Source organism: Aethalodelphis obliquidens, unplaced genomic scaffold (genome assembly GCF_003676395.1).
Source record: "Aethalodelphis obliquidens isolate GAN/ISIS:26980383/991018 unplaced genomic scaffold, ASM367639v1 scaffold42, whole genome shotgun sequence".
Classification (NCBI taxonomy): domain Eukaryota; kingdom Metazoa; phylum Chordata; class Mammalia; order Artiodactyla; family Delphinidae; genus Aethalodelphis; species Aethalodelphis obliquidens.
The window spans coordinates 1,614,317-1,626,907 of NW_020837986.1; the positions used below are offsets into that span (position 1 = coordinate 1,614,317).

Below are 12,591 nucleotides of genomic sequence, written 5' to 3' on the forward strand. Positions count from 1 at the left end.
CCCACACCTCTTTTGTAAACAACTCAATTATAGCCGGCGTTGGGTCAAAGCTAATTAAGGGCAGTGGTAGTTTGGCTTTCCTCAGTTTGAATCCTCACTGCTGGTGACAAACCACCCTCTGCTTCCTTTCCTAATCTGTAAAACGGGGACAGTGATAGTACTTACCTCACAGGGTTGTGAGAATAAATTAATGTGTGCAAAGTGCTTAGAACAGAGCCTGGCACGGAGTCAGCATATAATAAATGCTATTAGTAATATCATCATCATCTTGAAACATTGAACTCTTATTCATTGTTGCAGCCCTCCCTCTCCAACTCCCTGTTCTCTTCTCCCCTTTCTGGCTCGTTCCTGTTTCCTGGATTATTTCCAGCTAGAAGCAGTGGATGCCTACTGTGTGCTGTGCAGGTGTTGTCTCATTTACCCACACAGCCCCAGGGGCAGATGCCCTTATTTCCATTTTACGGTTGAGGAAACTCAGGCAGAGTGGGGTGAATTACCCAGACAAGTAGGTAACAACCTAGATGATACGGCTGTGTGGTGGAAACAGGAGCAAGACCTGTTGACAATTCTACCAGGGCGTCCTGAGTGTTTCAAACTGGCCCTGCCTTAAACTAGTAAATCTCCCTCTTCCATCTCGTTCTCCTGTGTTGCCCACCTCAGGGTTGAGACCCAAGTCACAAATTCTGAAGCTCATTTTCCACCTCTAATTTACTTACTATGCCCTACTACTTTGTCTCCTTACCTCTACAACCCTCCTCTCCAAGCCCACTCAGCATCATAACTCAGGCCATTATCATTGCCATTCACTCTCTAGACAGATGGCAGCCAGCAGGATCTTTTCAAAACCAAATCTGACCACGTCACTGCCCTGCTCAAGACTTCATTAACTGCTGGTTACCTCCCTCGCAGCCCAATCTCCTTCTCCAGAGAGAGCCCTCCTTGACCCTCCTCATCTTCATTAGGTGCCCCACCTCTGAGCTTTCATAGCAACATGGGAGCCTAGCACCCAGCTCCCGCCCCACCCAACCCCGTGCCGCGCAGCTTGCGGGATCTCAGTTCCCCGACCAGGAATTGAACCCGGGCCATGGGCAGTGAAAGCCGAGAATCCTAACCACTAGATTGCCAGGGAACTCCCACACCCAGCTTTTATTGAGTGCTTACTATGTGCCAGGCACTGTTCTACAGTTCTTCATCTATCCTATGAGGTAGCTACTAATATTTCCATTTTACAGAGAGGTTAAATATAAGTGCCCAAGTGTATACGAGTAACATAGGGGTGGATCAGGAATTCTAACACAGTTCTTCTACCTTAACCACCACTTATTCTACACCATTGACATGCCTACTTACTCCCTAAACTTCACCCTCCCTGAGGACAGGACTGTGTCCTCTTCCTGCCTCATCCCCAGCCCCCAACATAGGGCCTTCACCTTGTGGGCACTCAACCACTGTACTGAATGAATGGGAATAATGATCATCACACCTTCTAATACTGACTGCACTAGTGTTAGAAATCTAAGTCAAACTGACTTACACCAAAAAGGGATTTGTTGGTTCATGACACCGGGATGCCAACACACAAACTGGAGGCCAGAGTTTCAATGTCATCTCTCAGCTATTTGTCTCTGCTTGGCTTTCTTTCATCTGCAGCCGTCTCCACCAGCAGCCCAGACTGACTCCCTCCTCTTTTAGCAATCCTAGTAGTAAAATAATTTTACTTTCTTGCAGAGATTAATTCCAGGAAACACCCTGATTGGTTCCGAACGACAGTGTAGAGAGCTGGGTCTCTGTGACTGACACAGGTAGGTCATGTGACCATCTGGGGGAGTCAGACACCATGGTCCAGGAAACCGCATAGAGAGGCTTCCTAAGGAAGGCAAAGATACATCCACTTTGGCCAGCATTTAAGAAGCAAGTGTCAGGTTCTGAGCTCTGCTCATCTCAGACATCCTCCAGCCTGGTGTTTGTCTTCTTTTTTTTTTTTTGGCCTTGTGGCACAGCATGGGGGATCTTAGTTCCCCGACCAGGAATCGAACACTCACCCCCTGCAGTGGAAGTGAGGAGTCATAACCACTGGACTGCCAGGGAAGTCCCAGCCTCGTGATTTTCAATTTGAGAGAGCATCAGAATCACCTGAAGAGCTTATTGGGGCCAGGAATTTACATTTCTAACCAGTTCCAGGTGAAAAATGGAAGGACCACACCTCAAGAACACTGCTCTGTACCTTTAACTAGAGCCCAGCAATGACACCACCTGGGAGCTGATTAGAAATGCAGAGCCTCAGGCCCCACCCAGACCAACTGAATCAAAATTTGTATTTGAATAAGATCCCAGGCAGATTTATTTTAATTTATGTTTGGCTGCCTTGGGTCTTCCTTGCTGCGCGCGGGCTTTGGGCTTTCTCTAGTTGCAGCGAGCGGGGGCTACTCTCTGTTGCGGTGCGCGGGCTTCTCATTGCAATAGCTTCTCCTGATGCGGAGCACGGGCTCTAGGTGCACAGGCTTCAGTAGTTGTGGCTCACGGGCTCAGTAGTTGTGGCACTCAGGCTCTAGAGCGCAGGCTCAGTAGTTGTGGCACACGGGCTTAGTTGCTCCGCGACATGTGGGATCTTCCTGGACCAGGGATCCAACCCGTGACCCCTGCATTGGTAGGCGGATTCTTAACCACTGCGCCACCAGGGAAAGTCCCCCCACTGGCAGATTTACATGCACAGTAGATTGAGCAACACTGGTCCAAGCCCCAAGGAGGGAGCCAACAGCACAGTCAGAAATGAAGGAACTGATTAGAGGACATCCAAGTTCTAGTCCCAGACCTGACAACTCCAATCCAATCCCATATGTGGCTGCTGGCTGGGGGCACAGGGGTCCGGGCTAGCTGGAGTAGGAGGAAAGTGTGGGTGAGAACCTTCCTGATGACCTCCTTGCTGTCTTCTCCCCCTCCCCCCAGGCCTGCACAACCAGCTGCAGGCAGAGCTGACCAGGTTGGGCGAGTAGCCAACACTCAGGCCTTGTTGGAGCACACCTGGGTGTGTCACCTAGATCTTCCTGCAGGACCTGGGCTGGGCCCAACACCTCAGCCTACCTGGATCCAGCTGGTCGGCACAGGGGTTTCCTCCCAGGGGCCCAAAGGCCTGTGGCAGGCCAGTGGAAAGATGGCCCAAGGGGCCGGGGCTGGCTGGGTCAGTGGTGCAGCAGACAGAGGAACTGCTGGTGGAGATGAAGCAGGAGGTGAACGTGTCCCTGTGGATCATGGAGCCATCTATGGGGGACCTGGGGCAAGGGGTGAGTTGTGACCTCAGTCCAGAAGGCTTCCCCTGGCTGTCTCCGCAGTCCCTGGGCCTGCTGTAGGGTCACCTGAATGTCCTCTTGCTCCTTTTTCAGGGTTAAAACATCTACAGTCAGAAAGTAGGTGGCTGATCCCCACCTCCCACCCCCTCCAACACACACACGCACACACACACACACTCTCTACAGCTCTAGCTATTTCAGCCTAATGTCTGGTTCAGCCTCATCTGCAACACACCTGGGGCAACTCCTATATCTGCTAACGTTCTTGGTGCATGTCACCACACCATAGAAATTGGCATTTTGTTATTTTTTATTTTTTTAATTAATTTTCATCTATCTATATTTTTGGCTGCACTGCATGGCTTATGGGATCTCAGTTCCCCGACCAGGGATTGAACGTGGGCCATGGAAGTGAAAGCGCTGAATCCTACCCACTAGATCGCCAGGGAACGCCCAGAAATCGGCATTTTGTGACACCCATTCTATAGATGAGGAAACAGATGCAGAGCCATAAAATAACTAAGGTTGCAATGGAGCAAATCCTGTCACCCCACTGCACAGCGCTACAGCCCATCCGCTTCTCCTACTCCCTGGGTAGAGGGGCAGGGCAGGAACCCAGATCCTACACCTGACCTCTGCTGATCCTGCACACTTCCAACCCTAGGGGAACTACAAGACAGCTACTTGTTAAAAAACCCCAAAATGTATTTATTTAATATACTCATCACAAGGGCTTAACCAGACACTTAATTTAAAAAACAGAAACAAAACAAAAATGACACCACAGATAAGATACAGGGTCCTGTACAGAAATCGAGGAAAGGACAGACCAACTAAGGGAAAAAAAATAAAAAGACAACAGAAGGAGAGCTGCACATCCTGGGTCAGGGATCTTGGCTGGAGACGTGCTTTGAGTACGTTTCTTGCAGGTACTTCTTAAAGGCTGGAAGTGAACAGGCAGGTCTCAGTGAGTGATGAGGACAGGGGTTAAGGTGGGTAAGAGGGCAGCAAGGATATAAATGTGGGAGGAGTTTGGGGAGGGGCTTCCCAGCACAACAGATTGACCCTCTGCTGCCCACCCAGCCAGGACTCCTGGACGGGCTCTGTTTCCAGGGAGGCTGGGGAGGGGACTAGGGGCCCTGAGCAAGCAAGTCATCTGCACAAAGCTTTGCCTTCTACTTAAAAGGCCTCCCCAACCTACATTAATGTGGAAAGGGTTGGTTCTCCTGATTTTATAGCAAACAGGCAAACCAGAAACACCAAGGCAGAGGCGGAACTGGGTTACCTGCCCCCCAACGACATATTCCCAAGTCCCTGGAATCCTTTTGTTGTTTGAGGGAGGCTTCGAAGGTTGGGGAGGGATGGCCTGGTGCCCTGAGAAGGACAAAGGACTCACCTGTGGGGTTTTTCCAGAGCTCGGCGGCATGTGTGTTCAAAGGGCTATCGATGTTGGGTTCTGCAGGTGGAGAGAAAGAGGACGGTCAGGTGCGGGTAGAAGAGGCCGCCCGGGGGAGTTCTGACAGGTTCCCAGGTTGCAGGGGAGGGGCCGGTCTCGGCAATCACCTCCGAGCAGGCTCTGGATGGAGAGCAGGATGGTCCTGACGTCGTACAGGGCGGACCACTTGTCTTTCAGGATGTCCAGGCAGATGTTACCCTGGGTGTCCACGTTGGGGTGGTAGCAGGGCGTGAGGAACTTCACCGTGGGTGCATTGTAAGGGTAGCCGCTGGGGAACTCCAGGGACAGTTTATACCTCAGGTCTTCATATACCTGGAGAAAGAGATTCAGGGAGTGACCCATCCACCTTGAGCCTCAGTTTCCACCCCAAACCCCGCATAAGGGACTTGCCAGGACCCCTGAGTTTGTCTGGGACTTGACAGAAGAGAAAGCATTAAACTGGTCTGGTACTTTCTCCCATATCTGGTCACTGGGGTCATCAGTGATCCTTTGGTCTAAGGCCCACTGGCCTAAGTCCTCAATTGTCCATTCTTGTCCTTGCTGTCTGGCCCCCTGTCAGCATCTAAGATGGAGAGCCCTGCCTTAAACACAGCCTCTTACTAGAGAGAGGGAGATCAGGGCCACAGGCTCAGGGCACAGAGAGCAGGCACAGGGGAGTGTCCCGTCAGCCGAAGACTTGAAGCAGACCCGGCACTTGGATTTCATGTCCCACCTCTCCCCAGACTCAGCTAAGTCACACTCACCTACCCCAACCCTATACTTACTGTGCCAGCTGCTCCATGGATGGTCCCCACCCATTTGAAAAGGTTGTCTGATTCAGGGAAGGCAGAAATTCCTTTATCACCGGACATCTGGGGAGGAAACACAACATGTGCTGGGCTGAAGCGTACGCTCCTGGGGGGCCAGTGGGTGAACCCTTTCTCCTTAACCTCATCACATTTTGATGCAAAATAAAGCAACCAGGCCAAATAGATAGGCTTTCCTGAGGAAATGGCTATATCCTCGGGGCTCAGCATGCCTCTCCGGGGAGTACTGGGATGATGGAGGTTCATCGCCAGGCTAAGAAGGGAGGGGTTGTGCAGGGAAACAGAAGGCAGCTCTGTAACCACAGTGCTGGCTGCTGGGAATTCAACTCAACATGCTACTGAGTGCTGGTTACATACGAAGCTACTCACGGACTGGGAACATAAACAATATGGTCATTGAAGGATTTGACTTGAATATCCAGGGTTAACGTAGAAGAGATCGTCCAGGAAAGAAGCATTCTGAGGTACGACAGGATTGGAAATATTAAGAAGGATGGAGAGTTGGGTGTGGATAAACCTTAGGGCAGGGAAGTAGGGCAGGGGGAGGGTCTCGTATGAGAGCCGTATTTCAGGGATAACTTTATTGTGGGAGGACGGGACTGGGAGTAGAGACTCTCTGGAGAAAAGGTGTGTAGGTGAGGTGGATTACCTTCTTCCCAGAAGAGAACAAGCTGGACTCATTTTTTACCCTCATGTCTATCACAGAGCCTGATGTAGGAGAGGAGGCTACTGATAAGTGACTGGGAGGTGGGAGGGAGGACCAACTGGTTGGGGCTCTGGGCATCAGTCACTCACCATGAGCGTCATCAGCTCCTGCTGTAGCCTGCAAAAAGAGCACTCGGGGTCACCTGGGAGTCTGGATGGGTCAGGGCTCCAGGTGGTGCATCTCCTCCCACCCCAATCTCTGAAGCAGCTGTCGCGGAGGCTCCCTCTACCCTGAAGTCGGACTCAGCTGGGGGCACAGTCACCCCCAGTTCCACAAGAGGGTCGTAGTGAGTCCTCCTCACTCTCCCTAATTCCAGGCTCCCACAGGATGGCTCTGGCTTATTCTTAACCTCGTCTGCTTCTCTGGCGTCTCTCTCGTGCCGGATCTCAATTTCTCCCCTCCTTCCTTCTCCCTCCCCCGCCGTCCTCCAGCCAAGACACCGAAGGTCCCCGGAGCATCCTCATCTTGGTTCACCGACGGAGGATCCTGGCAGCGGCCATACCCCTTCTGTCCTCCTTCGGGAGGGTCTCTAAGAGCAGTCGAGCTCCTGGCGTGTCCCTCTACCTCCCATATCTCACCCGTTCCAGGAGGAGGTGGGGGTCCCGGAAGTCTTCGCTCTCGACCCCCAAAGGCCCAGGCTGTGCCAGGCCTGGCGATTGTTACCTCCACACCACTCACCTCTTGCCCACGGGGCCCCGGGCGGCGCCCCCGCTGGGCTCGGCTCCTTTACGGGGTGCAGCAACGCTGGCGGCAGCTGGGTCGCGGTTCTGGGAAGCCATCCGGGTGGCGCTGAGAAGGGAGACAGGAACTCAGACTACACTGAGACCGCGGCTGCAACTGCGGGTTCCCGGGCCCTTCCGCCCGCGTTTGAATTGTAACCCTCCGGCAGCGCTGGCCTATCAGCGGCTCGCTTGGGTTTGATCCAGCCAATGGGGCGCGCCAGAGCACTCTGTCACCGGGCAACTGCTAGAACCACCCACCAGAGTACCACTATTGGGCGGCGGGATGCTGCTTCTGATGGGCGATTGGCAGGAGAGTGGCTGTCATTAATTAACGAAGCTGTAGCGGATTGGCCGCCTTTGGAAAACGCCGACCATTAAAGGGCTTAGAAAAAGTCCACGTGGGGTGAATCCTTTTAGGTCAAACGCCCGGCTACTGTCGGGGACACCCGGCACGACCGGCCAGGATCCCTTACTCCCAGGGGAAGGGGGGGTCTCCAGTCTTGGGGCCTTGGTACTCTTCCCTCAAACCGGAAACCCCAGCTCCGCCACCTGTTATTATGTCCTGGGCACTTTGGTTGGGGCTTTAAGAGCCTGCACATTCAGGCGAGGGGAAAAGCTAGAGGCTGATAGCCAGGGCCAGGGACTCCTCACTGGAAAACAGGTTCATCGGCTGCCTCTCCAATGGTTTGCTGTGTTCCCTTGGGCACATAATTTAGTGTTTTAACCTGTAGAATGGGGGTAATAAAAGCCACCTTGTATTTTTCTTCTGGTTTGTCATCAACCTCCCATGGTGCCAGCCATCACCACATTCTGCTACTTCCATACCTTAGTTGGGTGATGAAATAGAAATAAAGGGACACGGAAGACTGGCAAGGTACGTGGAGCCCCCAGCTTCGTCTCACAAAGCAGATACGCATGGGGCACTGGGCTTCCTGGGAATAATGTGGGGTGGGGAAAGGGAGCCTGGTCCTTTTTTCCTTCACCCACTTCCTCAAGAGCCCTTGATGTTTTGTCAGTGTGCACAGGCAGACCTCACAGCAGGCTCACCATCTGTGTTTATTACAAACCATTTAATTGCTGCTTATCCCAATAACTTTACAAATATAGAACCACATGCCAGTCTGGGGGTGTTCTGCAGTGAGTCACTACAAACTAGCCCAGGCATAGCTTTAATGCCTCTGAGATCCATCTAGGAGTAGTCCCAGCAGTGGCCTCCGCCATGTGGGTAAGAGGGCCTTGGAGGAGGGCTGCCAACTGTAGCCAGGGGACCTGGCTTCAGGTCTGCAGAGGCGCTTCGACAGCACGATGCTCATTCTCTGTCCGGAGTGTCTCCATGTACTTCCGCATCTTCTCAACCATCCAGGAGGGCAGGACAAAGGATTTCAGCTCCTCTAACTTCAGGTCCAGGCATCCTCTGGAAGAGACATTGAGGAGGAGAGTTGGAGCCAGGGAGGATGTAGGTCCAGGCTCATCCCAGGGGAGGGAGGGCAGGTTTTACCTGTAGTCATCGCTGGCAGCGAGGTCCCGGATGTCCTCCTCAATGAGGAGGTAGGCCTGGGGCAGGAGCAAAGGAGAGTCGTCATTGCCTCTGATTCATTTCAGTCCAACTCGATTAATACTTTATTAAACACCTCCTTAACGTAAGGGCTGGAAGGTGGGGGTGTGTAGTCATAGTTTATAATTTAGCAAAGGAGAGTAAGTAGGGAGAGGCTGTCTGGGGAATAGTTTCTTGAGACAATCTTTCACTCAAGTAGAAAATTTATGGGTGGGAGAGTGGGGAATGATGATTAATTTACTTATAGCCGTCGTCCCTTTTACAAAGGGACCCTGAGGTGGCTTAAAAGGAAAGGGCCAGAGGTAGAAAAATACACATGGAAATAGGAAATTAGGAGGAAGCCATATGTGAACTCTGGAACTAAGATAATTTGGTTTTGAACTTCGTGGCAAAAGGGGAAACATGATAAACTGCACTGCTGTCCATTAACTGGGCTGTGTTGTCCGGGGGCCTGCAGAACTGCTGTAGCACAATGCCATGGTCTGCAGCAAGAGAGCCCTCTTGTGAGCCTACCATGTGGCACATGCTGTCCATCACATGAGACAGTCTTCTGTGGGAGACATTTCTTTCCAGTCTTAGGGTCAGGAATAACTGTGTGTCCCCTGAGACATTTGACTGTCTTCATCTTAGGGGCACTGTGAACTATGTGACAGATCAGTTGTCCTTGAGTGGGGCCTGCAGCCGAAAACCTATGGACTTGCACTGGTCTCCTGGGCTGGCAATTTAAAAAATCCCTTTTTAAAAACTAGTCTTTCTTGTGGCTTAATTTTAGATCCTGCCTTGCCTTTTTATCCTCTCTATTTCTTATTTATGTATGTGTCAATGGTAAGTTTCCTGAAATATTTTTTGAAAGAGTGTAGCATATAGTAGAAAATAAAAAAGATAGCTTTCATTGCCAGAAAGGAGATGGCATACTTGTTTGTGAGGCCGTTGAATTCTTTCTTAAAAAATAAATTTAGTTATTTATTTATTTTTGGCTGCCTTGGATCTTCATTGCTGCTCACTGGCTCTCTCTAGTTGTGGAAAGCAGGGGCTACTCTTCATTGTGGTACGTGGGCTTCTCGTTGCAGTGGCTTCTCTTGTTGCGGAGCACAGGCTCTAGGTGCGTGGGCTCAGTAGTTGTGGCTTGCGGGCTTAGCTGCTCTGCGGCATGTGGGATCTTCCCAGACCAGAGCTGGAAGTTGTGTCCCCTGCATTGGCAGGTGGATTCTTAACCACTAGCCACCAGGGAAGTCCCGAGGCCGTTGAATTCTAATAGGAGCAGCCCCAGCGGTGGGACTAAGTGAGTCTTCAGGTGGGGGACAGGGCATGTGATGGACAAATCCCTCCATGATAGTTTTAGAACACATGCAACGATGATTTTCCTAAGGTTGTTGCTTGATTTGAGCTAAGAACTCTTTAAGTAGAAGTGATTCTGGAAAGGGCTGCCACGTGTGGCAAACAAGTTTCACTGCATGTGCTAATTCCTTCTGACAAGGGGTACGGCCTGGAGCACAGTGTTGAGAAGAGATTCCATAGCTGATTCTGGTGGAAGAGTTGTGATGGAGGAGTGAAATCTGTCAATGGGCAGCACATGATGGGAAAGCAGTGTTCAGGACATCTTGTACCTGCCATTCTTACATACAGCTAGTATGATCTACATATGAGGGTGCTGTGGAAGGGAAGGGGGAGGTGTGTGGGAGACCTGGGGTCAGGCGAGGGAAGCCAGGGATTACAGTCTGGTCTTCAGCATGAAGGAATGGGCTCTCTCTACACTTACTTATGAGAAAGTCTCCTTTCTCACACTTGTTGGGCATGGAGTCTCTCAGATTTGTGGGTGAGCTGCCACCAATAGCCCTGGTCCCTGGGCAGGGTGGGTCTCCAGCAGTGGCACGTGTGGCAATACTTACCATCTTCCCCCCTGTTGCCCGCATGTGATGCTGCTCGGCCAGCCAGTGCTTGTCCTGGGGGTCAGCTGCATACTGTGAGGGATGAAGGCACGGGGAGGGGGGGATGTTAGCCTGGTGTGATGGGCTTTTCTCTTTGGTCCAGAGCATACTCTTGGCCCTTGAGCAGTTCTTAGCAACAAGACCTTGTCCTAGCCTGGTGGATGTAGAGGGTTTACTAACCTCTTCAGAGCAAGCAGGGCTGAGCCCAGGAGGAGGCCAGGGTAGGGGACCCAATTCCCCGAGGTTTAGTACACTTCTCATTCCTGCCCCTTTCCTTTTTTTCAAAATTTAAACTTTTTTTTTTTTGACTGTGCCATGCGGCATGGAGGATCTTAGTTCCCTGACTGGGGATTGAACCCGCACCCTCTGATTGGAAGCGCGGAGTCTTAACCACTAGACCGCCACGGAAATCCGAAAAAAATTTAAAATTTTAAAATTTTGGCCATGCCACGCGCCTTGCAGGATCTCAGTTCCCCAACCAGGGATTGAACCCAGGCCATTGCAGTGAAAGTGCTGAGTCCTAACCACCAGACCAGCAAGGAACTCCCCCCTTTCCTTTCTCAAAACACAGCACTTCCGGCAACTGGTCAGATCGTGACTATTATTTTAGAGCTGTACTCCTCTTTCAAGAAATGATCTGAGGTGGCTTACAACACATGTGACTATTATGGTGACCAAATTTTCTAAAACAAAAATCAGGACACTTCATGACCTGGAGGAGGCAGAATAGCATCGTGGTTAAGAACTTAGCTGTGGGGTTCAGAGCTCAGCCCACAGGGAATGCGCGTGGTAGGGAAGGTTGCAGGTGAGCATGTGAAGGTGGCCAATCTGGCCTGGTGGGCTTTTAGGGGGCGGCAGTTTAAAAAAAAAACAAACAAGAAAGAAAAAGAAAGAAAAGAATTTGATTCAGAAATTCTGGTTTCTGCTAATTATCAGGTGGTGTAAACGTAAGTGATGATTTCCTTGAGACTCAGTTTCTTTTTTTTTTTAAGTTTTTAAAAAAATTATTTATTTTTGTCTGTGTTGTGTCTTTGTTGCTGCACACGGGCTTTCTCTAGTTGTGGCAAGCGGGGGCTACTCTTCGTTGTGGTGCGTAGGCTTCTCACTGTGGAGCACGGGCTCTAGGCGTGCGGGCTTCAATAGTTGTGGCATGTGGGCTCAGTAGTTGTGGCGCATGGGCTTACGGGATGCTCCGCGGCATGCGGGATCTTCCCAGGCCGCATTGGCAGGTGGATTCTTAATCACTGCGCCACCAGGGAAGTCCCAAGACTCAGTTTCTTCATTTGTAAAACAAAGAGTAACACTTATCTTATAGGATTGTTGTTAAGAATAAAGGAGATCGTGCATAAAAGGTGGTAAATATAGTATATGACACATAAGTGCCCAATAAAAGTAGGTTTTATAAAATAGGCAGATCATTTGAAATGGAGACCAAGCTGGGAAATCTGTATGGTTACTACAGATTTAATTATTTAAATCTGTAGTTTAATTAGTTCACTTCCCAAGTAATATAAATATTAATCAAAACTTTGAAAGTGTGTACTTCCTGACCCAGCAACCCCATTTCCAGGGATTTATCCTTCACAGTCATCCACCCGTGCATGCAGGGATGTCTGGTGCAGCACTGTTTACAACAGCAAAACTGTCGGAAAACACTTCAACATCTATAAGTAAGGGAGCAATGAAATGAATGACAGAAAATCTATTCTGTGAATTCTGCACAGCTGTTAGAAGTAAAATGAGGGAGACTTAATAACATGGACAAATTGCTAAGATATTATTCCCTAGATCTGTAGTGGCCAGCACACTTTTCCTGTAAATATTGGGTTGGCCAGGGACTTTCCTGGTGGTCCAGCGGTTAAGAATCTGCCTTCCAATGCAGGGGTCGCGGGTTCGATCCCTGGTCAGGGAACTAAGATCCCATTTGCTGTGGGGCAACTAAGCCCGCGTGCCACGACTACAGAGCCCATGCACTCTGGACCCCGCATGCCACAACTAGAGAGAAGCTCGCATGCCGCAACTAAGACCCGACTCAGCCAAAAATAAATAAATAAATATTAAAAAAAAAAAAATTGGGTTGGCCAAAAAGTTCGTTTGGGTTTTTCTGTAACATCTTACAGAAAAACCCAAA

General features: G+C 50.5%; 2 protein-coding genes across 4 annotated transcripts in view; both read right to left on the reverse strand.

Annotated features, from left to right (window-relative positions):
* Positions 1–3,976: 3,976 nt before the first annotated feature.
* On the reverse strand, positions 3,977–7,159 carry UBE2C (ubiquitin conjugating enzyme E2 C). 2 transcript variants are annotated; one of them, XM_027078204.1, is made up of 6 exons: positions 6,934–7,159; positions 6,345–6,372; positions 5,508–5,594; positions 4,851–5,055; positions 4,684–4,743; positions 3,977–4,230 (listed from the first exon to the last, which is right to left on the reverse strand). In XM_027078204.1, exons 1-6 carry the CDS (start codon positions 7,032–7,034, stop codon positions 4,172–4,174), a joined length of 540 nt encoding a protein of 179 aa, XP_026934005.1. In that variant the 5' UTR covers positions 7,035–7,159; the 3' UTR covers positions 3,977–4,171. The 2 variants fall into 2 exon arrangements, with proteins under 2 accessions (XP_026934005.1, XP_026934004.1); XM_027078203.1 differs by lacking the exons at positions 6,345–6,372; positions 6,934–7,159 and adding an exon at positions 6,199–6,325.
* An 855-nt stretch (positions 7,160–8,014) lies between these two features.
* Positions 8,015–12,591, reverse strand: part of DNTTIP1 (deoxynucleotidyltransferase terminal interacting protein 1) — a 23,761-nt gene continuing 19,184 nt past the window's right edge. For both annotated transcript variants that reach the window (XM_027078195.1, XM_027078196.1), the window contains exons 11-13: positions 10,422–10,493; positions 8,476–8,531; positions 8,015–8,391 (exon numbers count right to left, since the gene is read on the reverse strand). In XM_027078195.1, coding sequence (XP_026933996.1) covers positions 8,253–8,391; positions 8,476–8,531; positions 10,422–10,493 — 267 coding nt within the window. In that variant the 3' untranslated portion in view covers positions 8,015–8,252. The remainder of the gene's footprint in view (positions 8,392–8,475; positions 8,532–10,421; positions 10,494–12,591) is intronic.